Source organism: Nilaparvata lugens, chromosome 11 (assembly GCF_014356525.2).
Source record: "Nilaparvata lugens isolate BPH chromosome 11, ASM1435652v1, whole genome shotgun sequence".
In the NCBI taxonomy this organism is placed as follows: domain Eukaryota; kingdom Metazoa; phylum Arthropoda; class Insecta; order Hemiptera; family Delphacidae; genus Nilaparvata; species Nilaparvata lugens.
The window spans coordinates 518,750-546,195 of NC_052514.1; the positions used below are offsets into that span (position 1 = coordinate 518,750).

Below are 27,446 nucleotides of genomic sequence, written 5' to 3' on the forward strand. Positions count from 1 at the left end.
CTTATTTCCTCTCGTGGCATTTAATCAGTTAAACAGTTATAAATTGAACAGGCTTCTGTGCAAACAAGCCTTAGTATTTTATTTGATCAGAGAAAATCAATAAAGCTACTGCTTACAAAATGAAACTAGCAAAAATGTGTTTATCGCAGGAGAGAGAAAGAATGATGACAAGGCAACAGTGTGTGAAAGAAAGAGAGAGAGAAAGAGAGAATAAGTGAGAGAGAAGAATAATCGAATGTGAAGGGCATAGGAGAGAGAAAGAATAATGCTGAGGCAATAGTATGTGTGTGTGTGTGTGTGAGAGAGTGAAAGAATCGGATGAGAAGGGCGAGGGAGTGGGAAAGAATAATGACAAGGAAACAGTGAAAGAGAGAGAGATTAGATTGGAGCTCTTTAGAGAGTTCTGTAGAGAAAGAGAGAGATGAGAGTTAGGAAGAGAGGAAAATAATCGAATGTGAAGGACACGGAAGAAAGAGAAAGAATGATGACAAGGCAACATTGAGAGAGAGAGGGAGAAAAAATTCAGATTGTCACTGTAAGGGGCGTGAAGACGCCCCCAGTATTTCCTGCAGGGGGTGTGAAATCTGAGGGGCTCCCCAAAGGGATAGAGCCATATGGTGGCTTGAGTACTACATATTATATATACACACAAAACACATATATAAAAGGGTCTTTAAACAACTACATGCATTACCCTTCATTTGGGCTTTCAATGTATCATTATGCCATATGTTTGACAAGGATTCGACGACATCTTTCGATGGCAAATTATTTCCTATTTAATGACAGGACCTGTCTGAGCTTGTTTGACACTCTCCCCCTCCTCATCCACCCCCTCTCTGTCCCCCTCCTGTGTTTGACCAGGACCTACCCCAGACAAGGGGTGGCAAAATCCTATCACCCTTGTCTAGCCCATGGTCTCTTGTTACTTTTGGTAATAGTTTTGGGGGCAGATGTGAATGTGTGAAGCACTTGTATGCTATTGAAAGTGGAGGGACACTTCGTTTCTGTATTAGGTTTCAAGCACGCAGCTACCAGAGGGTGTTCTGTGCAGACGCTAAATGAGCAAAATATTTTGGTACCGCTGAAATCTTGTATTGGTTTTCCTACCCAAAAACAGGGTCAAATTGAAGGATATTGTTTTGCTGTATTAATAAATATCAAAGATAAATGATCCCAGGCTATATCTGTCCTGTCCTCATATTCACCGCAATCTGCATCTTTAAGGTAGGCGCACACAGATCGTCATCGGACGATTAGATTAGATTGCCTATAAGATGCGGGCAGGTATGCGCACTCCAATTGAAAAAAATCTGGTGTGGTACACTCACACAACTTTCTGCTCATATTTGAAACTACGATCAGAATTCTGTATATGGGTATATATAATGTTGTCAGAGTACTTTTTCCTTTGTGTAAATTGTAAAATTCGATGATTTTTAGTTGACATTTTTTCAAAGTCGTCAAAACAGCTGTTCTAAGATGAAATATTCTCGATTATGTGTTCTTTTATGAACTGCGCTACCTACCTACCTCATGCACGAGAAGGAGGTTACCAAGTCCATTTCTCAAGGATGGGGTGGACCCCCTGTTATTTTCTCAGGGAGGAGACTAATGCTAGTTAAAAGAGCTGATATGTAACTATACAGGGTATGAATTTGGAAAAAATCGGTCAAGCTATTTTCGAGAAAACCGTGAAAAACATGGTTTTTTAGTGATTATTCGCCATTTTTCTCAAGAATATTACGGGGCTCCTGCAATTTTCCCAGAAATGAGACTGATGTCAGTTGATAGGGCTTATAAATGGCTATCTAGGGTAAAAATTTGAAGAAAATCGTTAGAGCCGTTTTCGAGAAAACCGTGAAAAACATGGTTTTTTAGTCACTATCCACCATTTTTCCGCCATTTTGAATTGAATTTTATTGAATTTCTTATTGTTGGATACTCATGGTATAAGGACCTTGAGTTACAAATGTCAAGTAAATCGGTTAATTAGGAATGGATTTATCGTGTTCACAGACACACACACAAACACACACACACACACACACACACACACACAGACCAACACCCAAAAATCATGTTTTTGGACTCAGGGGACCTTGAAACGTATAGAAAACATGAAATTAGAGTACCTTAAATTTTTTGGAAATCAACACTTTCCTTACTTATGGTAATAAGGCAAGGAAAGTAATGAAACGTATAGAAAACATGAAATTAGGGTACCTTGAATTTTTTTGAAAAGCAATACTTTCCTTATCTTTGGTAATAGGGCAAGGAAAGTAACAATGCATCAAATCTAATCATCCGATCCGTCCGATGCGTGCCGTCCGTCCGATGACGATCTGTGTGCGCCTACCTTTAAGGGCCGGTTTCCGAGCTCGGGATTTAGCTAGGTTCTAGACTTTAAACAGCTGGAGTCAGAAAATTGGCTTTCTGAAACGGGGCGTAGTCGCAGTTTTTATAACAATCTTTATTTTCCCATTTTTATAATTGGAAACGTTTTTCCTTGACGAAATGAAACATTCCTAAATCGTTCAAAATAGCTGAAACTTTACACTATTTTCTCTTTATTTCATTCTGTGTTCAATTTTCTAGTTTTTTGAAATTTAATTTAAACGTGGACTGGGACTACGCCCCGTTTTGGAAACCCAAATTTCTGAGTCCAGCTGTTTAAAGTCTTAGACTTAGCTAAATCCCGAGCTCGGAAACCGGCCTTTAAAGATACAGACTGCGGTGAATGTGAGGACAGGACAGAAAAACCTGGGATCATTTATTTTTGATACTGATTAATACAGCTTAACAATATACTTCAATTTGCCTGTTTTTTTGGTTAGGAAGACCAATACAAGATTCCAGCGATGCCAAAATATTTTGCTTATTTAGCTAGCGTCTGCTCAGAACACCCTGTGGTAGCTGTGTGTTTGAAACCTAATACAGAAACGAAGAGTCCTTCCACTTTCAATAGCAGTACAAGTGCTTCACACATTCACATTTGCACCCAAAACTATTACCAAAAGTAACAAGAGACCATGGATTAAACAAGGGTGATAGCCAATTTTCCCACCCTGAGCTCGGAAACCGGCCCTAAATCTATATTTTAAACATTTCTAAATTTTATGTCTAGATTTAGACTTCTAGTCTATTACACAATTACAATAATACATTGGGGTGAAATGAAAGAAATGTTGTCAGGTTCCACATAATTTATTCGTGCCAAAACAAAGTTGCAACGCAACTTTAGTTTGGCTTAAATAAATTATGTAGAACTGACAACATCTTTTCCATTTCACCTATGAGGACATTTCACAACATATTTGTTCATAGTGTGGGATTAAAAATAATGCATGTTACATAAATAAAAATATTAATCTGAATACCCTTATAAATTATTTTTGTCACTACATGTTTCGGCTATTATTGCCATCTTCAAGTGATTTGAAAATAGATAAATACTGATTCAAGATTCTTAAGCTGCGTTTACACCGGAGTTAATAACACAAGTTTTCAACATTTTTGTTTTCAACTGATGTTAATTACAAAAGTTAATAACATCATGTTGAGTTGCGTTTACACCGGAGTTGATAACATGAGTTATTAATAAAAAGTTGTCAACTTAACTGAATCGACAAAAAATTCTCTTGAAAAAAGTTGATAACTCGTGTTCTCAACAGAAAATTCCTTGTTATTTACAAGATTTATGTTATCCATCGAGAGTGAGTAACTTTTGTTAATAACAGGTTACTATCTTCCCCGCAACCCGCTCGCCCAGCATCCCTACCCTACAACTACAGCTGTCCCCTGATAACACCGGCTGCAGACAAAACACGTGACAAAGTTATTAACTTTTGTTGATAACAAAACTAGCAGCCAAAAGCAAAATGTTATTAACTTATGTTGAAAACTTTTGTTTTAAACTCTGCTGTAAACGCATTATAATAATTTATTTACATTAGATCAGATGAAGATCATCATTTTAATGATCACACACATTTTTCAATTCAAATTTGAAGACAATTTTTGCTTTTTATTCCGGCTGTTATATCATATCAATAGTCTCGTTAAATGAAATCATATATTATGGAAGTCAATTATATTGATAACAAATCTTGTTAATAAAAAGGAATTTTCTGTTAGGAACATGAGTTATTAACATGTCAAGAGAAATAAATTTTTGACGATTCAGTCAAGTTAATAACTTTTTGTTAATAACTCGTGTTATTAACTCCGGTGTAAACGCAGTTTATGTTTGATCTTATGTTAGTATATTCATATGATTTTATAAACTAGGACTGTAAGGGTAATAATCTATAAGGGTAATCAGATTAAATTTTTTTATGTTAGAAATAGCCCTAAAGAAAAAAGACAATGCATAATTATTACATGTATCGTAATACATAGAAATACTTTTCGTGAAATACGGTACGGTATTAAGAGTGTATGACTAATCTCTAGTTAGATTCCATTCCACTCAATAGGCTAGGGCCTATATAGGATGTTTTCCATCTCAGCCAAAGAGTGAGAGAAGTTTCAGTTTATTGGAAAACTCACACACTACATCTGACAGGGAATCACTCCCCTACATTCTGAGGGCATTCTATAAAAAGCTTGTCAACTTTCCACTTATTCAATGTGACACTATCCATCTCCCACACAATCGCCATATATATTGATCAACCAATAGAAAGTAAATAGAAGCTGACAGCTGCTAATGGAAATTTTACATGCACATGAAAAAAACCTCTGAGTTCACATAAAGATCATACGATATCTCAATGAAAAAATAGTACAGACCTTCTGAGTAAGTAGCTAGAATGGAATAAGAACACACGATGTTGTCTTATCTAAATATCTCAAGACACCCTTATTTTTTCTCTCCCGATCATTGATTATTTTCAATAATTATTAATAAATCATAAATTAGTATTTGCACAGAAGCAACTTCCAATTTATTTATTTACATCTGTACAGTAATATAAATGTATTTATTTTCATCAAAAGAAAAGTCTATGATAAGACTTCTGACTGCCTCCACTTACTCAATTTTTGATAATTGACCGAGCGAAGTGAGGTCCAAGATTCGAGTCGACGGTTTGGCGTTTATCTTAATGTTTGAATGTTGAATGTTTAAATGTTATATGTTGCGCATTTACGGCGAAACGCGGTAATAGATTTTCATGAAATTTGACAGGTATGTTCCTTTTTCAATTGCGCGTCGACGTATATACAAGGTTTTGGAAATTTTGCATTTCAAGGATATATAAAAGAAAAAGGAGCCTCCTTCATACGCCAATATTAGAGTAAAAATCAGACTATAGAATTATTCATCATAAATCAGCTGACAAGTGATTACACAGATGTGTGGAGAAGCCAGTCTATTGCTGTATTCCATAAGGTCTATAGTTTCATCAGGTAGCCTACTCTTGTGGATGAGAAAACTGCGTGAGGTCTACTGTTCACAGAAATACTAGTTTACATCTGTACAGTAATATAAATTTATTCATTTTCATCAAAAGAAAAGTCTGTGATAAGACTTCTGACTGCCTCCACTTACTCATTTTTTGATAATTTATTATTATTTTCAATTATAAGCTTTTTAAAAAATGTAAAGAATAATCTCTCCTATAGTGAGGTTCACGTTATAATAATGGCAGTATTTGACAAACATTGGTGTTGCTATCTTGTCTATCATTCGACAAAGCAAACAGCGATATCCTTCTCTACCTCCGCAACATTGCAGAGATCGTTATTCAACAATGTAGAAATATAGTTAGTTGACAAGAGTCATGATTTCAATTATGAAAATTAATTAACAAATCATTAAAAACTATATTTTTTTCTGACAACACAATATTAATTTATAAAATAGATTTCTTGTTGAAAATGAACAATTAATATTCTTAAAATGTATGAATTCGGGGCTAGTTATTATTATTTATAAAATAGATTTAAAATCTGGTGTGTAGCGCACTCACACAACTTTCCTTGCCGTTATGAAAATTGATCACTGACGCTAGTGTTCCCGCGCATCTCAAGTCTACTATTCAAATATTGAGCCAGCTGGTGACAGGGCAATAACTCTGGAGACACACATGAGGTCTGCTATCTCTTCATAGTGAATGATTTTATAGAATCAACAATAATTTGCAATTGAATAATCACATTTTCTCGAATTTAAAGCTTATTTTAAATTTTAGGTGAAAATGTTACTGAACATTAATTGTAGAGATTTTCATGCTCAATCTACTCCACTTGATTTTTTTTGTTCCAATTGTATCTGAAGCCTGATAATTGGGAATCTATCTGCATTGATGGGGCGGAGCTCCTGAAATTTTTACAGATATGGGACTGTGGCAGTTGATAGAGCTTAACGATGACTATTTTAGGTATGAATTTGATCAAAATCGTTGTTTTTTGGACTCAGGGGACCTTGAAACGTATAGAAATTTAGAAATTGGGGTACCTTAATTTTTTTCGTAAACCAATACTTTCCTTACCTATGGTAATAGGGCAAGGAAAGTAAAAAACCCTGAAGATGTTGTGGATCACTGGTTGTTATAATTGTATTTTTAATCTATTATTTTATTAATTTCACAAAATGGGGTACTATAATTCTATTTTCTAAATAAAAATGAGTAGTTGTACATTTAAAGAATATTAATTATTGTTATTTTTAACAAATGAACCGTAATCTTTCATTAGATATCTATACTAGTATCCTCTATAGAGGGCAGTGGCAAGGCAGAGTTGTTCACAGAGTTCTTCACTGCCATTATAACGTGAACCTCACGATACAACAGAATTAAATATACTGATTTAAAAAATTCCAATTCTGTTTTGTTCAACAACGAGAACGAGAACCTCATTCAACAATAGAATTAAATATGCCTGATTTAAAACAGTTCAATTTTGTTTTGTTTAAAAACGATGACCTAATTATCTATTATATAATAAAGGAAAGAATTATTGGCTTCTATACGTACGGGATAGGAATTCACGAATGACGCATCAACACGTCTGAACTACTCAACTGATTAACTCGAAGTTTTGCATATAGATTCTCAATTTACCGAGTATGGTTATAGGCCTATTACAAATTGTTCAAGATTTCTGTAGGTCAAGTTTTCAGTTTGTCACTATTTCAATTAACCCTGAGAAGCACGGATTACCTTCTTGTACAACATGATTAAAGATGCCGGATTAAAAAATGTTCAATTTATTTTGTTCAACAAACGAGGACCTCATTATCTATTATAATTAAGGAAAGAATTATTGGCTTATACACGTACGGAATAGGAAATTCACAAATGACGCATCAACACGTCCGAACTACTCAACTGATTAACTCGAAATTTTGCATATAGATTTTTAATTTACCGAGGATGGTTATAGGCCTATTTAAAATTTTCAAGGATTCTGTAGGTCAAGATTTTAATCAAACCCTTGAGGGGCACGGGTTACCTGCTTGTACATAACATGATTAAATATGCCGTATTAAAAAATGTTCATTTTAATTTTGTTTTCAAGATGAGGAGGAAATTTTGCATATAGATTCTTAACTAGCCGTCAGGCTCGCTTCGCTCGCCATATCCGTCTAGCCAGGGGGCTCCGCTCGCCATATCCGTTTAGCCAGACGTTTAGTCTGGACCCCCGACTGGATCGTCCAAAAATGAGATCAGCGGGCTCGCTTCGCTCGCCTGCATTTTCCATTTGAGCATACTTCATTCCATCAGAAAGTCAAAGTACTGAGAAAACGCAGAAGAGCTGTGCAAAAAGTTGGAAAAACGCTGATTTTGGGCGTAACTTTGATGAAATATCAAAGTCATCTTATTACAAAATTTTTAGACCCTAGCTAAACCTCTGTACCAAATTTGAACATTTTCTGTCTATTACTTGATGAAAGAACTGAGAAAACGCAAAAAAACCGCTAATGTTATATTTTTGTCATATGTTAGGACGATCCAGTCGGGGGTCCAGACTAAACGTCTGGCTAAACGGATATGGCCAGCGAAGCGAGCCTGACGGCTAGTAATATAATATAATATCCCAGGAATAGCTCTGATTGAAGTAGCAGTGCCCAATCAATTTTTCCGCGATAAATGCATTTCAATCTTCAGCTTGGTGCCAACCTAACAAAGTCAACTCAACTTAATGCCAACCCTTAAAATTATTAATTTAGTTACAATTTAACAACTGTTTCGAAGAGGTACTCTCTCTAGATTATAGTTCTATATTAACATATGGTATGGACATTTCAATTATAATTAAGAGATTGGAATAAGAAGAGTATACATGCTAAAAGACGAACTTAAAACCCTTAAAGACCACCCTTAGAGTTAAAATTTTTCCAAATCCGTTCTTAGTGCGCCTCTAAACGGCCAACTGAACATACGGTACCTACCAAATTTGAACGTTTTTGGTCCGGTAGATTTTTAGTTCTGCGAGTGAGTCAGTCAGTCAGTCAGTGAGTGACTGCCATTTTCGCTTAGATTTACCAAGGATTGTTAAAGGCCTATTTTAATTTTTTCAAGATTTCTGTAGGTCAAGTTTTCAGTTTGTCAAGATTTCAAATAAATCCTTGCGAAGCAAACGGGTTACCTGCTTGTACAACATGGTTAAATATGCCGGATTAAAAAAAATCCAATTTTGCTTTGTTTTTCTGATGAGGACCTCACAATACAACATATTCAAATAGGTCAGATTCAAAGCTGTTTAATTTTAATATTACAGTGATATGGGGGATGTTGTGGTACTTTTCCATAATGTAAACACAAATTGAAACAGTCAACCACTTTTATTATCATATAAATAAGTAGTTGACAATTTAAATTTGTGTTTTCATTGTTCAATTTTGTTTTGTTTTTCAGATGATTATTTGTCTGGCAGTATTGCAATGTGTGGTCGCAGTGATGTCAATGAGGGGACCCCACCACCCCAGAGGCCACTATCACTACCAACCTAAGGGTAATAAAAAGTTGACTCAAGATACGGAGGCTCTGCAAGATGTCGAGTGAGTATACTGTACCTGAATTGTAGATTAATCAAGTCATAAATTATTCATCTTCGTTTCTACCAAATAATCAAAGAAAAGTCTGTGATAAGACTTCCATGAATGCCTCCACTTACTCACTTTTCTCTTTAGGGCTATAAATAAATATATATTACAGATAAATAGAAATAAAAATCTTAGTACCCTTCTTTTGAATTAATTTATCACAACATGTTTCAACATTGATGCCATTTTCAAGTGATATCACTTGAAAAAAAGGTACTGAGGTTAAGTGGTAGAGAGGACTTACAAGTCCTAACTCCGCCTAATAAAGATTTTTTTCAATTCATTTCATTTTTTCATTTACTGAGATTTTTATTTATATTTATATTACAAGTAGCCCTATATACAGAAAAGAGACACATCATCATTGAGATGGGCTTAAATTAATAAAACAATATAAAATCTTATATAGTGAGGTCCACGTTATAATGACAGTATTTGATTAACATTGGTGTTGCTATCCTTGTCTATCATTCGACAAAGCAGGTAGTACTACTCTTTTCTAGCTCCGCATCGATGCCAAATTTGTTTGTGACAATGTAGAAATATAATTAATAAAGGCAGAGAATAGTCAATGCTGATCTTCTATCTTTATCCACTGCCATTATACCATTATAATGTGGACCTCACTAGTACCCTTTATATTGTTTTATTTTATTAAGAAAAGAGACAATATATTACAGATGTAATAATTAAAATTAAATTAATTTGAATTAAAATTGGAAGTTGCATTTGATCAAATTCCAATTAATTAATAATTATTATTTAACGGAAATCCCAATTAAAAGCTGTAAATCACCCCGAAGACTTCTGCTACTGCAAATATTGACAACAGGGTAAACAGCTAGATGGAAATTCGATAAGCGCTACTATACAAAAAGTATTTGTCAGCCCGGGGTTTGTGCTCATCGAATTCCCATCTAGCAGTTTACCCTGTTGTCAATATTTGCTCCCGTAGCAGAAGTCTTCGGGGTGATTTACAGCATATAATTGGAATTTTCGTTTAATAATAAATATAATTCTATTGCCTTTCAACACTGCAATAGGATGCACAACGTAAGAGATTATAGTTTAGCAAACATAGTCGGTCAATACTGAAAGTATAGAAACATAATAGAAGTACCCTTCTAGTAACCTTCAACATAATCAGTTTTAAATTTCCAAGAGCTATTTTCAAGTGTCTTGAAAATGTATTTTCTACTTGGAAGTGACTAATGAAGAGTTGAAAATTTTTGTGTTGCGATAAAATAATAGGGTACCCTACTTGACTTATTCTATTATTTTTTACGTTTCAATACTGTACCCTCCAAGATATTATGAAACATCATATTATAATAAAATATAGAATATTCATTCCAGAATTGCTATTCAACTTTGGTCAATATTTAAATGAGGTACTAAGTTTTTCTAATGTAGTATCATTGAAAATACTAAATTAAACATTGTCTTTTTTTCTTTAGGGCTACATTTGAATATAAATAAAAATAGAAATCTAAGTAAAAAATGGATATCTATTTTTATTTTAGACATTTTTGATATTGGAAAAAGTTTAGAAGGGAAATTAGAAGTCATCTGTTGTAACTCATGCTACTTGGCCTGGGAGATATTTTAAGCTGCGTACACATATTCGCGCTTCCAACCCGCACCGAGCACGCTCCTCCCTCGTACCGCCCTCGTACCACCATCGAACCACAGTCGCTCCGCCCACGCACCCATCATGAACGTTACAGAAGATGTTAGATCTTCTCGCGTTCCCCGGTCGAACCACTGTTGCTCGCCGGTCGATCATCAATCGCTCTGCTGGAGTGACGTTCGGTTGCGGAGCAGAGCGACAGTCTGTACGCACCTATAGATTTCAATGGTCCTAGTTGACAGACCACTGTTCAATGAAAAGTATTCTCATCTATTCCACTAAAAAGTATTCAATCATTTCTTGGGATCCCCTGTTCGATTATAAGTATTTAATGATTTCTTGGGATCCTTGACAACTGGGAATTAATATTTGTTTTATCTATTCACACTTTTATTTTTCAGGTGAGAATTTATTGTCAGAGAAATAATAATTGTTAATTTATTCTGGAGACTGAATTGAATGTGAAAAGTGAAAAGGAGTACGGTACCAATAGTCTATTGTTCTATAAATTTAAATTATGAATATTTTTAAAAATAATATGCATGCATGATATTCTTCAGGCACATAAAAGAGGATCTGATGAATGTAAATCCAGAAGTAGATACCAGTAAGATGACGCCTGAGGAGTTGGAATTCCATTACTTCAAGTGAGTAATGAAGGCCCGGTTGCACAACAGCCGGTTAAATTTTAACCGTGATTAATTCCACGAGAACCAATCAGAAAAGGCCTTTTTGATAGGACGGTGCCCACTCATTTTGAGTGGACGGTGAACGGCCCACTCCGTTTTATCAAAATGGCCTTCTCTGATTGGTTCTCGTGGAATTAATCACGATTAAAATTTAACCGGCTGTTGTGCAACCTGCACTAAGTCTTTCTTAAAATAGTATTTCTTAAAATTCAACTTTGCTAAAATAAAATAAGTGACTATATTCTGCTGTTGAACGGAACCAGAAAACATGATGAGTCACCAATCTTTTGGTTAAGGAATTAATTAGTGGGAAATATACTTTTATATGATTTGGATATGCTGTACACTTATATGATCATTCTAATTTATTAGCCATTTTATATTCAGAATTTTCCATTGAAGATGTAGTAGTTGCCTCCCATATTATATTTCTGAGCGAAATTAGAATACCTCTCAATGAGTGGGTAAAATTAAATCCTCATTGTAAAGTTTTGATGGAAGGATTATAGTGGAGTCCAGTTTTGAATTACGGTACCTATAGTGAGGTCCACGTTATAATGACAGTATTTGATCAACTTTGGTTTTGCTATCCTTGTCTATCATTCAACAAAGCCGGTGGTACTATCCTTTTCTAGGTCCACAACGATGCCAATTATGTTTTTGACAGTATAGAAATATAATTAATTAATGAAGAGAATCGGCATCGCTATTCTTCTATCTTCATCCACTGTCATTATAACGTGGACCTCACTATAGGTACTATTTAATTCATAGTTTAGTTATTAGGTTCACTAACAGTATTTCATAAAAACGTATACATTGATGCAAGAAAACAGTAAATAAAAACAGTAAGAATAAAAAAAGATGAACTAGATAAAAATAATAATAATACTATCGAGTGACCTGGCTGGCTCAGGTCTGGTGTCACAGTTTTCAGGTCGCAACTGATCAATTTCAGGGCCTCTGGACATGACCTAACGACTGCTTTTTAGGCAGCCGGGACCGACGACTTAAAGTATCCATCCGAAACACACCCATCCGATGTGTCCATCGGATAAACTAGATGATTTATTACGCTTTCTAAAATGCATCGAAAAGTGGATTGAATTATCCAAAAAGACGACAATAAATGGAAAACTATTAGTCAAAATCTAATTCTAAGCAAATGATTGAGAAGAGAAAGAAATTTCAGATGAGATGCATATGATTTGATCCCTTGTTTGATGTTTTTAAACTTTTCAAGAGCGTTCAAACTGTTTGAAATATTCGGCTTTGAACTGGACGAATGATAGTCAAACAAAGGAACAAGTATAAATGAATCATTGGGAATTTCTTCCTCTTTACAACAATATCCTTAAAATTGGATTTTAACTGATAGTTTTCTAGTAATTGACGTTCTTTCATAATATCGAGACATCTATAAATCTCGAAAACTAACGTTGATGTAAGAGAATTTTACTAGTCATTTGTGTTGCAATTTTATGTACAAATAATCTATGGTGATCGGCTGTTACACCTTTCGTGGGAGACCCTGTATAATTACGAGTACACAGTGCCTTCTCTTTCTACTTGTTGGCACTAAAGAAAAGAAAAATGAAAAGGATACTAGTAAAACATTTATATTAAAATGAAAAACTACAAAGTAGAAGGAATTTTGTATCATCATGGGATGATGATGAAAATGAAAACTACCAAGTAGAAGGAATTTTGTTATCAATTCAGATCTTAATCTTTCTAAATTCAAAATTAATTCTTTCAAGTGTTTTGTTTCAATGTGGAAATTAGTGAAGAATTGGAAAGTCGCACATAACCTTTATTTGGACAATTTATTTCATGAAATTGGGATGAAAATAAGTTTTGGACTGAAGTCTGTTTCTTTGTCCTTAAGTTGATTGTAAATGATAAATAAATACAAGTATCCCTTTAGAAATAAATTAAATTATCATCAATTTTTGTCTAGGCTACACGACTTCGACAATAACACTAAACTGGATGGTCTGGAGATACTGCACGCTATACATCATTCAACCCATCACGACCACGACGACTCTGAAGAGAACCACGGAGACAACCGGCACAAGTCTTCCGACCTCAAGGACCGCGTCGCACCCGACAAATACCAGTCCACGGATGATGATATGCGCTACTTCACAGGTAGTAAAATCATCACATTTATATACAAATTATCAGAATGAAAAATAGTTCAGACCTTCCTTACGCTAAAATAAAATGAATGCACAATATCTTTCCCTTTTCACTAAAATAGGCCTATTTTTTTACATAACCCATGGTTCAAGCTCAACCTTCATTTTTGAAGACCAGCAGGTAACACGAGCTTTGCAAGGGTCTAACTGAAGACTTGACAACCTGAAAAATTGACCCACTGACATCTTGGAAATTTCAAAATAGGCCTATAAGCATCTTCGGTAAATTAAGAATTTATATGCAAAATGTCAAGTTAATCAGTCCAGTAATTCAGACGAGATGCGTCATTCGTGTATTTCCTATCCCGTACGTGTATGAGCCAGTTCGTTCCTCTAATTGACCAAGCGAAGTGAGGTCTAAGATTCAAGTCGACGGTTTGGCATTTCTCTTGATGTTTAAATGTTGCGCATTTACGGCGAAACGCGGTAATAGATGAAATTGATTCATGAAATTTGACAGGTATGTTTCTTTATTAATTGCGCGTCGACGTATATACAAGGTTTTTGGAAATTCTGTATTTCAAGGATAATATAAAACGAAAAGGAGCCTCCTTCATACGCCAATTTAGAGTAAAAATCTGGTGTGGCGCACTCACACAACTTTCCTTGCCGTTATGGAAATTGATCACCTGAGGCTACTGTTCCCGCGCATCTCAAGTCTACTTTCAAAGATTTGAGCCAGCTGGTGACAGGGCAATAACGCTGAAGACACACGAGGTGTGCTATCTCTCCATAGTGAATCATTTAATAGAATCAACAGTTGCCATTAGTTCGCAATTATTGGATAATCACATTTTCTTGAATTTCGAGCTTATTTTTAATTTTAGGTGAAAATGTTACTGAACATTAGTTGTAGAGATTCTCATGCTCAATCTTTTCCACTCAATTTTTTCTGTTTGAATTGTATCTTAAGCCTGATAATTGGGAATCTAAAATCAAACTTTGCATAGATGGGGCGGAGCTCCTGAAATTTTTACAGATATGGGACTTGTGGCAGTTGATAAAGCTTATCGATGACTATTTCAGGTATAACTTTAATCAAAATCGTTGAAGCCGTTTTCGAGAAAATCGCGAAAAACCCTGTTTTTGACAACATTTTCGCCATTTTAGCCGCCATCTTGAATTGCATTGGATCGAAATTGTTCGTGTCGGATACTTATAGTGTAGGACCTAGTTCCAAATTTCAAGTCATTCGGTTAATTGGGAGATGAGATATCGTGTACACAGACGCACATACACTCATACACTCATACACACACACAACACACACACACACACACACACACACACACACACAGACCAATACCCAAAAACCACTTTTTGGACTCAGGGGACCTTGAAACGTATAGAAATTTAGAATTGGGGTACCTTAATTTTTTTCGGAAAGCAATACTTTCCTTACCTATGGTAATGGGCAAGGAAAGTAAAAATCAGAACTATAGAATAAATTATTCATCATAAATCAGCTGACAAGTGATTACACAGATGTGTGGAGAAGCCAGTCTATTGCTGTATTTCCATAAGGTCTATAGTTTCAATCAGGTACTTGTAGATGAGATTGATGCGTGAGGTCTACTGTTCACAGAACTACTAGTATTATAGATATGGTATATTTATGCGACAAACTCAGTCTTTTGGGCGATATTTTCTGTTGTAACTCTGAATTAATTTTCCTTATGCAATAAACTGATGTTTCTGGTTCGACTCCCGAGTTTTTGTATTGTAGTGTTCATTTATATAACTCACCCACAGTGAGTTATTTTCTGATTGTACTCTAATTGTTTTCTGTATTGTATCATAGAACTAGCAGATAACCCCTGCTTTTCACTGGGGAAAATTTAGTGTTGTAAAAAATACAGTCTCTTCTTAAGTCCAGGAAACATATAAGTCTTTGATTCATGAGAATTGTCATTTTAATTCAATGTTCAAATTAGAATAATTAAAAATGAAATTGAATAATTGAAGATGAAATGAAATAGCCTAATTAATATTATTATTTAACGAAAATCCCAAATAAATGCTGTACATCACCCCGAAGACTTCTGCTACTGCAGACATTGACAACAGGGTTAACAGCTAGATGGAAATTCGATGAGAACTACTATCCAAAAATTAGTTGCCAGCCCGGGAATCGAACCCGGCACCTCCCAATTGCTAGTCAGGAATGCTTACCCTTACACCAAACTGACAATCTCTGGATAGCAGCGCTCATTTTATACGAAGCCATAGCGGCCAACCAGTTACAGATGGAATATATTGCATTCTCTATTTAATTCCATCTGAAATAATTACATTTTGTTTCAGATTTGATCGACCAGGTTTTAGCAGAGGATGACTTAGACAATGATGGCTACCTGAGCTATGTAGAATACGTGGTGGGCCGAAAGAAAGACCAAGATAAGAGAAACGCGGGATTAAACAGACGATAAAAATGGAATAAATATTTTTTCACAATTGTTATCACGTCTTCTATTATTCGTTTTCACCTATAGTGAGGCCACGTTATACTGGCAGTATTCTATTAACATTGATATTGCTATCCTTGTCTATCATTCGACATAGCAGATAACACTATCCTTTTCCAGCTCTGCAACTATTCCAGTTTTTAAACAATCTGGAAATCCAATCAATTAACAAAAGTATTTGGTCTTGATTAAGGCAATTTATGATTGAATCATTGAACTATATATTATTTTTTCTTGACGAAAAAAATAATTGATGAACAAGAATGAACAGTTAATATTATTACATCCGATGTAACTATCCTCAGCTATCAGATATCCTGATATAGCTATATCAGGTATCAGCTATCTATATATATAAAAGCGAAATGGCACTCACTCACTGACTGACTGACTCACGCACTCACTCACTCGCATAACTAAAAATCTACCGGACCAAAAACGTTCAAATTTGGTAGGTATGTTCAGTTGGCCCTTTAGAGGCGCACTAAGAAATCTTTTGCATATTCCAACTCTAAGGGTTGTTTTTAAGGGTTTAAAGTTCGTCTTTTAGCATGTATATTCTTCTTCTCCCAATCTCTTAATTATAATTGAATTTCCATATCATATGTTACTATAGAACTATAATCTAGATAGAGTACCTCTTCGAAACAGTTGTTATCTGGCAACTAAATTAATAATTTTGTCAGGTTGGCATTAAGTTGATTGACTTTGTTAGGTTGGCACCAAGTTGAAGATTTAAATGCATTTATCGCGGAAAAATAATTGATTGGGCACTGCTACTTCAATCCTGGGAATATTATATTACTAGCCGTCAGGCTCGCTTCGCTCGTCATATCCGTTTAGCCAGAAGTTTAGTCTGAACCCCCGACTGGATTGTCCTAACATATGAGAAAATGCTCAAATGAAAAATGCAGGCGAGCGAAGCGAGCCTGCTGATCTCATTCTTGGACGATCCAGTCGGGGGTCCAGGGGGCGGAGCCCCCTGGCTAGACGGATATGGCGAGCGAAGCGAGCCTGACGGCTAGCGCTCTATAAAAGGCAGTGCCAAGGCAGAGAATCGGCAACGCTGTTCTCCGATCTTCCTCCACTGCCATTATAAAGTGAACCTCAATATTAAACAGATCCTAGATAATATATAATGAGATTATTACAGTAAAAATTGACATTCAACAATAATTATTGATGGGAATAAATTATGTTATGATAACATGTAATGCTAACAGTTTGAAGTGGAAATCACTGTACTAGAAATCATTGAAAAATTATTTTGGTTGACCACAAGAAAAGAACAAGCTGTTAGGTTTCGAATGCCGAAACACTGAATAATGCGATTAGAGTAGTTTATGTGGTTATGATTTTATGAGTTTTTTGATTATATGAGTATACCTGGTCTATGATTTGGGTGAAATTCATAAATACCTAACCAGGATAATGAAATATTGTACTGCAAAATTCATGCATATTTTCGTTAGTATTAGAAGATAAAAACAAAAACCTCAATTTCTAAACTAATAAAATTTTTATTCAGTATTTTTTCCAAAACGTTTTCACATTTCAACATAACAGTAATTAATATTTGTTTGTACCTTTGTTTGCCATAATGTTACTAACTTACAAACGTTTCTTTCAACAGAAAATAATAATGAAAACACAAATTTAAATTGTCAACCACTTTTATTATAATAAAATATTATAATATATACAGAATCTGGTTTCGTGGCTTTAGGTTAGGTTAGGTAGGTTAGGTTAGGTTAGGTAGGTTAGGTTAGGTTAGGTTAGGTTAGGTTAGGTAGGTTAGGTTAGGTTAGGTTAGGTTAGGTTAGGTTAGGTTAGGTTAGGTTAGGTTAGGTTAGTGTTAAAAACAGTACGTTGATCGTTAGCTATGAAAATTTTGTTCCTCTGGTTTTCACTGAAAAAAGTTGAAAAATGTACGTTGATCGTTAGCTCTAAAAATTCGTTTCTGTTTGTTTTTAAATGAACAAAAGTCAGGAACTGAGTATTGCCAGTTGATACATATTTACAGATGGAAATTACTGAGATATTATATTTATTCAAATGCTAATGAATTAATAATTATTATTAAACGAAAATCCAAATTAAATGCTGTAAATCGCCCCGAAGACTTCTGCTTCTAACCTAACCTAACCTAACCTAACCTAACCTAACCTAACCTAACCTAACCTAACCTAACCTAACCTAACCTAACCTAACCTAACCTAACCTAACCTAACCTAACCTAACCTAACCTAACCTAACCAGCCACATCTTAAAGCCACGAAACCAGATTCTGTATAAATTATATTAATATTTTATTATAATAAAAAGTTGTTGACAATTTAAATTTGTGTGTTTCACTATGGAAAAGTACCACAACATCACTCACAAACAGCTGTAAAGAAAAAAATAATGTTTATAGTTTCAAACTTTTATTGAATTCAAATATAGTCTGAATATATCTGTATTTCAGTTATATTTGAACCAAATAAAAGTAAATTTCAAGTTATAGTAATTACAAAGTTGTATTTGAATTCAAATATTCTGAATATACCTGTATTCCAGTTATATTTGAACCTGATAAAGTACATTTCAAGTTATAGTTACAAAATTGTATTTGAATTCAAATGTAGTCAGAATATACCTGTATTCCAGTTATATTTTAACCAAATAAGAGTACATTTCAAGTTATAGTTACAAAGTTGTATTTGAATTCGAATATAGTCTGAATATATCTGTATTCCAGTTATATTTGAAAATTACACTTTGATGTAATTTAAAACAATCAACAATAAGTAGCTTGGATGTCTTGTCCAAATTACTACAGTAATTTACTGTTAATAATGAGGAAAATTTTTCACTACAAATATTCAATGAGCTTTAATTGAAGCCTACAATCAATATTTTCAATAAGTTCTGATTATCGATTGAAGCCTTCAATCAACATGTATATTTTCAAATAAATAAATAATAATAATATTTTAAAGAAATTTTGAATCAGTTGATAAGTATATTAACTGATTGATATACAGTGTATCAATCAAAAGTATATTGAATGATTTACAGTGATTCTAGCCTTGAATTAATATTTTCAATGAATTATGAATATTAATGTATTGGTATACTGTAGCACATAGCCACCTCTAATACAAGACCGCGGCCTACGATATTGCAACGTCGCAGTGTAGGCCTACAATATAATACATGATTGGTGAAAAAGATCAGCTTGCAATATCGTAGGCCGCGGCCTTGTTTAGAGGTGGCTATGACTGTAGTTGATCAATACTGTAAAAATATTGTACACTTTATATCACTTTTGATATTCCTTACATCATCACTGTCTAATAATTATTTCAAATATTGATTTTATATACATTAATTATTCCAACTGTTGATTAACTGCGATTTCTAATAATCTTCCATCTTTGATACCTTATCAGTTGATAAGTATATAATTGATTGATATACAGAGTATCAATCAAAAGTATATTGATTGATTGATTTACAGTGCATCAATCAATTGAAATATCGCACTCAATTGATTGAGATTAAACTACAATCAAACCACAATAGCAACGTTTCTTACATCAAGCAGTATTACAAAAATAAACACCTTACTAAACCGTCTTTTCAAAACAAACTTCAATGATTTGATGGAAGATTCGCAAGTAATTTAAAATAAAAACAAAGTAATTTAAATAGTTCTACAAACAATAATGTGTTTTCAAACCCAATTATAAAAATAAAATTGTTGCTTAGGGAAAATATTCCTCAACAAGAGTTAACTTCAAGAAAATAAATTATAAAACAAATGAAAAAAGAATTGAAAACTTTCAAAACAAGGAGAGTCACTTGTGACTCTCAATAATAATAGACATTTCAATTATTATAATCTTTCAGATTCCACATTTTATTACATCCAATAAATAAATTAATGCATTCTAATGATTATTAAACAAAAATCCAAATTAAATGCTGTAAATCTCCCCGAAGACTTCTGCTACTGCAAATATTGACAACAGAGTAAACAGATAGATGGAAATTCGATGAGCCTACTATTCAAAAATTATTTGCCAGCCCGAAAATTTCCATCGAATTTCCATCTTGCTGTTTACCCTGTTGTCAATATTTGCAGAAGCAGAAGTCTTCGGGGCGATTTACAGCATTTAATTTGGATTTTCGTTTAATAATAATTATTAATTCATTAGCATTTGAATAAATATAATATCTCAGTAATTTCCATCTGTAAATATGTATCAACTGGCAATACTCAGTTCCTGACCTTTTGTTCATTTAAAAACAAACAGAAACGAATTTTTAGAGCTAACGATCAACGTACATTTTTCAACTTTTTTCAGTGAAAACCAGAGGAACAAATATTTTCATAGCTAACGATCAACGTACTGTTTTTAACACTTTTCTGTCTTAGTCCTAGTACTGTGTTTAGTCCTCATCATCATCATCGTCATCGCCAACCATCTCCTCAGGGCTGATCTTAAGCAGAGGTTTATCGGTTTTTAGCAGACCATTCTCCCAAAGTGTATTGGCGAACGACCACTGAAATAAGTGAATACCGTCACTAAATTTGTCAAATACAGTTCATTTCACAGAGTCAATTATACAGTTCATTCCACGATTTTACAGAGTCCAAAGTAATCATGCATGCTTTCAAGAGAATTCAGTTCATTTCAGGATTTAAAAGTCCTAGGATATCAGGCATGTTTCAAGAGAATTCAGTTCATTTCACAAATTTACAGAGTCAAAAGCTATCATGCATGCTTCAAGAGAATCTAGTTTATTTCACGAAATCCATTATACAGTTCATTTCAAGATTTAAAGGTCCCAAGATATCAGGCATGTTTCAAGAGAATTCAGTACAGTTCAAGAATTTACAGAGTCAAAAGCTATCATGCATGCTTCAAGAGAATCTAGTTCATTTCACGAAAACCATTATACAGTTCATTTCAAGATTTAAAAGTCCTAAGATATCAGGCATGTTTCAAGAGAATTCAGTTCAGTTACAGAATTTACAGAGTCAAAAGCTATCATGCATGCTTCAAGAGAATCTAGTTTATTTCACGAAATCCATTATACAGTTCATTTCAAGATTTAAAAGTCCTAAGATATCAGGTATGTTTTAAGAGAATTCAGTTCATTTCACGAATTTACAGAGTGAAAAGCTATCATGCATGCTTCAAGGGAATCTAGTTTATTTCACGAAATCCATTATACAGTTTATTTCACGATTTAAAAGTCCTAGATATCAGGCATGTTTCAAGAGAATTCATTTCAGTTCAAGAATTTACAGAGTCAAAAGCTATCATGCATGCTTCAAGAGAATCTAGTTTATTTCACGAAATCCATTATACAGTTCATTTCAAGATTTAAAAGTCCTAAGATATCAGGCATGTTTCAAGAGAATTCAGTTCAGTTACAGAATTTACAGAGTGAAAAGCTATCATGCATGCTTCAAGGGAATCTATGGAAAACAGTTTCTACGCACCTTTGCTTGATTATACCATAGAGAAACAATAGCGTAGCAATAGATATCACATGGTATAGGGCGTTTATGTCGCAACTTTTACTGTTATCTCAAGCCGATAGTCCACGTAGTTCTTTCCTGTGAAGCTTCATGACGCTGGTAGTCTCTCATATTGTGCCGTTCATACACTTTTACCTTTCCGTTGTGTGATACCATTGTTATTATGATTGTGTTGTGGTGCAGCTGTGCTATAGTGATTGCTCATGGATCCATTGTTGTTTTAGATATAATTGACCGAAGCGAAGCTGAGGTCTTAGTTTCGACTCGATCGGCTTTTGTCTGTTTGTTTGTTTGTACCGCAGTTACAGTCGCAGTTATTGTCCGATTCGGATGAAATTTGGTATACAAGCTCTTTGAAACAAGGCGCAGAAACGTATGTGTAACGATTTTTGATAAGACCTCTGGTTTTGATATAAATTGAATATGAATTGTGCCGCTCTAAAATATGCTGTATTGAATGAATGGTATCGTTGGAATGCTATCGATAGAGGACAAGATTTGTCAGCGGTGAACCTTGAAACGTCTGAGCCGCTCCAAATCATACTGTTTTTATTAATTGAAGAAAACTTCTCACTTGATTGCACCCATTTCTTCTTCCCTTTTCAACACGATATTTCCCTGTTCCAAAGATGAATAGTTTCTAGACCTACCGAACCGGCCGGAGACATCACAGCTTAGTTAGCTCTTGTTTTCGTTTTAGTATGAGATCGGAAACCGACTTGTGAGTATAAACATTCTGCATAGGCATAACAAGCCGCCATAACATTGAATCCACTTTTCATGAAAAACATTTAGAATCATTTCCGTCTCACTATCGTCTGTGAGACGATTCATAGTCTAAATTGCCTACTGCATATTCCATTTTTCTGTCAATTGACCGAATTCTTATAATTAATTGTTAGAAAATTTGTAATATTGTAAATATGTGGACGATATGAAGGAACCTCCTTGAGAGACATTTATAAGTCCGGTGTCCCTGGAAACAATGTCTTTAGCACTTTCAAAGGAGAAAATAATAGATGACATGGATAAATCTTCACAATATACTGTACTTTCTTAATGGCCCTTCTCATTAGTTTGAAAGTTGTAGGCTATTCATGAGCGAGTTCTACTGTTCGCAGAACTACTAGTATGTGGATTTGGATATGTGTGTAGTATAAGTTTTATCTGTGATAGTTGAGTTCTTCAACTCGTATTTTCTTTTTTCAATTAATAATGACCATTTTCTCAACATATTGTATGTTTTATGGCAATAAACGATTATTTGATTTGATTTGATACCCGGTCAAAACAGTAAAAACCGAAAATAATCGACAGTAATCGGCTTGAGATAACAGTAAAAGTTGCGACATAAACGCCCTATACCATGGGATATCTACTTACGCGATTGTTTCTCTATGATTATACTTCAAGAACTTGAAAAAGAAGAGCAAAATTAATGGAAACAGTTGCTACGCACCTTGGCCTCATCATCATCTATGGGCAGATCGGCAACTTTCAAATAATTCGGGTAGGAGTGGAAAAGACGTCTCACAGCCTCAATATTATCCTCCGGAACCTCCAAGAATTCCCTGTCTCTTTCATGGTATTCCAGGGAGTTGCTCATGGAATGGTACAGCAGATAACGCTCGTCCTCTTTCACTAACCTGCGAAAAATATGATAAATGAATATTAACAATATTTAAAGCATGAAATGAATCAATAATTTTATTTGCCGTAAAACTTTACAAAAAAGCAATAAGCATCATCAATGCTTAAACATGCAAGGTAACAATAGTCCAATAAGTTAGTCTTAAGCCCGGTCCAGACGCTCAAATTTAGCTTCAGTCTTTTTGCTCAAGCAAAAGTCGGAGCATGTAAGTCGTTGCGTCTGGACGGTAAAACGAATGGGTCTTCAAGCTTAAGTCGTCAAACTTAAAATGTATCGGCCGGGAATCTTTTTCCATCAAACCGTCCGTCTTTTGCCTATCCACAAAAACCTAAATCGCGTAAAAATAGAGATAGAGAAATTGTGATTTCAGATTCGGATTCAGCGCCCTCAAATTAATAAAATGCCTCGCGAGTACTTGAAAATAAGCAAGTTTTTTTTTATCGATTGTATATAATGCCATAACCCTTTTTTGAGTCTCATTATACTCTCAGAATTTGATGTTGATATTATGATTTACTATCATGATTTATAATAAGATGTACTATTTTGTTGATAAGAATACTATCTACAAATTTCAATCCATTTACAATCACTGTGTCTCGAGATATGACATGTAAACAACGCCATTTAGCGATTAACAGTAATATTTTTGTCATTATGTTGTTAAATATAGCATTATCCAGTTGAATCAGCGAAAAAATACGATATAATTATTACTCATCTACCGGATATATGTCAACCGTATACAATTCAGACTCAATGAACCATATCAAGCCCAATTTCCATCGGTCATTGACAGAAGTCAAACATCATTGTCAAGGCGATGACAGGCATACCAACCATGAAATTATGAAAATCATTTCACTCAATACCCTTGTATTGTATAAGTACAATACCCTTGTTGCCAATTACCCTTGGCTTGTTGCCAATGTTTAATTATATGACATGCGCAGGATATACAGTAGCCTACTTCACTTGGTTTCTATTGCAGATTGCAGTATTCATATTCATTAACTTCTCAATGAGTGAGTGTATACTGAGCTGTCAAGTGTCCGGGCTATTATCATAAACAATTGTCTGTGGTGAATCAGTATTAATATACAGTATTTTCAGTATTTATAATTTATATATCAGTATCGATCTTGTAAACATTGAAATTTTATTGAAAAAGATGAAATTATATGGTTTTGAAGGCAAGGTTCTCAAGTGGTTCGTATCATACTTTGATGAGAGACATCAGCGGGTGGAAATACAGTCTCACTCTTTTGTGTATCAGTCGGAATGGTTACAGGCAAGGAGTGGGGTCCCTCAGGGATCAGTCCTTGGTCCTTTGCTTTTCCTTCTATATATTAACGACTTGCCACCACATCTTGAGCCAGCACACTGTGTTTTTTACGCTGATGATGTAAGTATTTTATTGAAAAGTAACAGTCAGCATGATATGGAATCTGAAAGTAGAAGAGCTCTTCAGAAACTAGAAGAATGGCTGGCCTCAAATATGTTGGTACTAAATTACAATAAGACTATGCAGATTCCATTCAGGACGGCTCGGGAAGCAGTATTGGATACGAGAGATGGAAACATAGGTTCAGCAAACGAGGCAAAGGTACTTGGAGTAGTGCAGGACTCTGAACTCTCCTGGCGACCTCATTTAGACCAGCTAAAAAGCAAACTAAACTCAGCAGTATATTTGTTCTTAGAACCGTGAAGAAATTGCTGGATGCAGGAACGCTTAGAAGTGTTTATTTGGCTGTGTTCCATTCTCTTCTTTCATACGGTGTTATATTTTGGGGCAATTCAACTCATGCAATACATATATTTAGGATTCAAAAGTGGGCAGTTAGAATGATGGTGGGTGAATCTATTAGAGCAAGTTGTAGAGATTATTTCAAAAAGTTAAATATTCTCCCACTACCAGGTGTATATATTTTAGAGGCTCTTTGTTTTATTGATAGGAATAAAGATAGGTTAAATACAGGAGAGTTGTTCCACTCATACAATACCAGATATAGACAAAACCTCAGAGACGACATTCATCGAACTGGTATGTATGAGAGGGGGGTAAAGAGTGCAGGAATTCGGCTTTATAATTCATTGCCAACACGCATAAAAGCTCTTACAGGTGAAAAGTTCAGAATTAAGGTGAGGGAGGAGTTGTTGCAGGTTTGTCCTTATTCCAGTGAGGAATTCTTTTTGCATTAAAGAATGCAAAGATTGACGACTTAGATTATAATTGACAAATCCTTATACCCCTTTCATAGGTGGTCAGTGGGATGAAAAAATGAAATGAAATGAAATGAAAAGTCTTATTATTAGTTATTTCATTTTATTTATCAATTAGTTGGTTTATATAGTTATTCTTATTATGTCACATTTACGCACATACCCACGCGAATTCATTATTGAATCTATTGAACTCTACAAAGCACATCCATGTTTTTGGAAAATAAAATCGAAAGAGTATAGTGATAGAGATAAAAAGAGAAACGCCTATGACATACTAGTGAATAGATTCAAGGAGATAAACCCCACTAAGGACTTTGTAGCAAGAAAAATATGCTATAACTATAATACTATACTATAATACTATGTATTATATACAGAGTTATCATAAAAGAATGGTGCGGTTTCGAACATGGTTTAAAGAAAAACCAAATTACTTACAGTTGATGTTGTTTATTCATCTAATTTGTCGTCTCAGGCAGTTTTTTACATGATTGATAAATTAAAATATTTATAATGGTGCGCCTTTAGTCGTTCGACAAAATATCCAAACGATAATCAATTTCTCTCCAAACATTCGCTAACATTTCATTGGTTATGGTTGTCATTGCTTCATTAATCCTGTTTTTAAGTGGTTCAGGTAGATTTTTTCTTGTAAATTTACATCAAAAACATTGTTTATTCACAAGAAATCGCGAACTGAACCACTTTAAAACAGGATTAAAGAACAAATAACACCATAATCGAAGAAATGTTATCGAATGTTAAGAGAGAAATTTATTATCGTTTGGACATTTGTCGAGCGACTAAGGGCGCACTTATTGAAAGTTATTAATCGTGTAAAAAACTGTTTCAGACGACAAATTAGGTGAATAAAAAACATTAACTGTAAGTAATTTGGTTTTTCTTTAAACAATGTTCGAAACCGCACCATTCTTTTATGATAACCCTGTATAATACTATGCGTATAATCTATCGAAAAGAATTGATGAAAATTGTGAAATATCAACGCAGTGTTGCTGCGGTAAATAGGAAAAGCAATAACGACATAAGACGGATGCGTGTGGACGCAATTTTTTCTCTTGAACCAAACGATCCGTCTTTTGCTTGAGCAAAAGACTGATGGCAAACTTGAGCGTCTGGACCCGGCTTTAGGTACAATTTGGAATCGCCTAAATTATCCACCTAAATAGATATGTTTCAACTTCAGATACTGTTTATATTTATAATTTTAGATACTGTTGTTGGTGAGATGTAGTGATATCTATAATGAAACACTAGCTAGCCATAATGATAAAATAAAGAAAGTTGTCATCAGAGAAGGATTTTTTAAACGTTTCTCTGATTGGATCTCGTGGCATTTAATCACGGTTAAAATTTAACGGGCGTTTGTGCAACAACCGAGCCGAAGATGTTGAGTAAATGATATTAGTTGTATAATGTATCACTCATCACTCATTAAATTCACTATTCCCTAATAGTTGATATTCTTAGAATCTTTATTATATTAAAGCCACATAGACAAAAAAATTCACAGCTGATTGGCTGATTGTCACGGAGTAATAATAAATCTCAACTAAAATCTATCGAAATGCAAAAATATTAAGTAAATCTACTTAACTTACCTATAAATATTCAGTGAAATGAAGTTTATCTACTTAACTTACCTACAAATATTCAGTTGAAGTAGGGAAACTTTTGAATCAAGTTGCAGCTGAACAACTTTACTAACTTTACCATCAGGATCTATCGTGTTCCTATTTCCAAATACTGTACATTTTTTTACACCTGGAAAACAAAGATTTCAACTACAACAAGAATCTAAATAAATAGAATTAGCTCAATACAATAATAACTGTAGAATGATGGAATATTGAATGTAATAGAATAAAGATTATGGTTTATCAATCCATTCCGAACTGCAATGTATAAAAGCGGAATCCCGAACATAAGTATCATTATGGCCCGGTTGCACTACAGCCGGTTAAATTTT

At 34.3% G+C, this 27,446-nt stretch overlaps 2 protein-coding genes across 3 annotated transcripts in view; one reads left to right on the forward strand and one right to left on the reverse strand.

Moving 5' to 3' along the window:
- Positions 1–8,835: 8,835 nt before the first annotated feature.
- LOC120353498 (multiple coagulation factor deficiency protein 2 homolog) lies at positions 8,836–16,034 on the forward strand. Its single transcript, XM_039437345.1, has 4 exons — positions 8,836–9,010; positions 11,246–11,332; positions 13,335–13,528; positions 15,883–16,034. The coding sequence occupies exons 1-4, from the start codon at positions 8,868–8,870 to the stop codon at positions 16,005–16,007; spliced, it is 549 nt and encodes a 182-aa protein (XP_039293279.1). The 5' UTR covers positions 8,836–8,867; the 3' UTR covers positions 16,008–16,034.
- Positions 16,035–19,021: 2,987 nt separating this feature from the next.
- LOC111061999 (bifunctional lysine-specific demethylase and histidyl-hydroxylase NO66) overlaps positions 19,022–27,446 on the reverse strand; it is a 35,758-nt gene continuing 27,333 nt past the window's right edge. For both annotated transcript variants that reach the window (XM_039437328.1, XM_039437329.1), the window contains exons 8-10: positions 27,121–27,241; positions 23,039–23,225; positions 19,022–20,594 (exon numbers count right to left, since the gene is read on the reverse strand). In XM_039437328.1, coding sequence (XP_039293262.1) covers positions 20,481–20,594; positions 23,039–23,225; positions 27,121–27,241 — 422 coding nt within the window. In that variant the 3' untranslated portion in view covers positions 19,022–20,480. The remainder of the gene's footprint in view (positions 20,595–23,038; positions 23,226–27,120; positions 27,242–27,446) is intronic.

Coding starts and splice junctions, on each gene's coding strand:
- LOC120353498 (XM_039437345.1), top strand. CDS start 8,868: ATGATTATTTGTCTGGCAGTATTGCAATGTGTGGTCGCAGTGATGTCA. Junction 9,011..11,245: donor GAGGCTCTGCAAGATGTCGA/GTGAGTATACTG, acceptor GATATTCTTCAG/GCACATAAAAGAGGATCTGA. Junction 13,529..15,882: donor TGATATGCGCTACTTCACAG/GTAGTAAAATCA, acceptor ATTTTGTTTCAG/ATTTGATCGACCAGGTTTTA.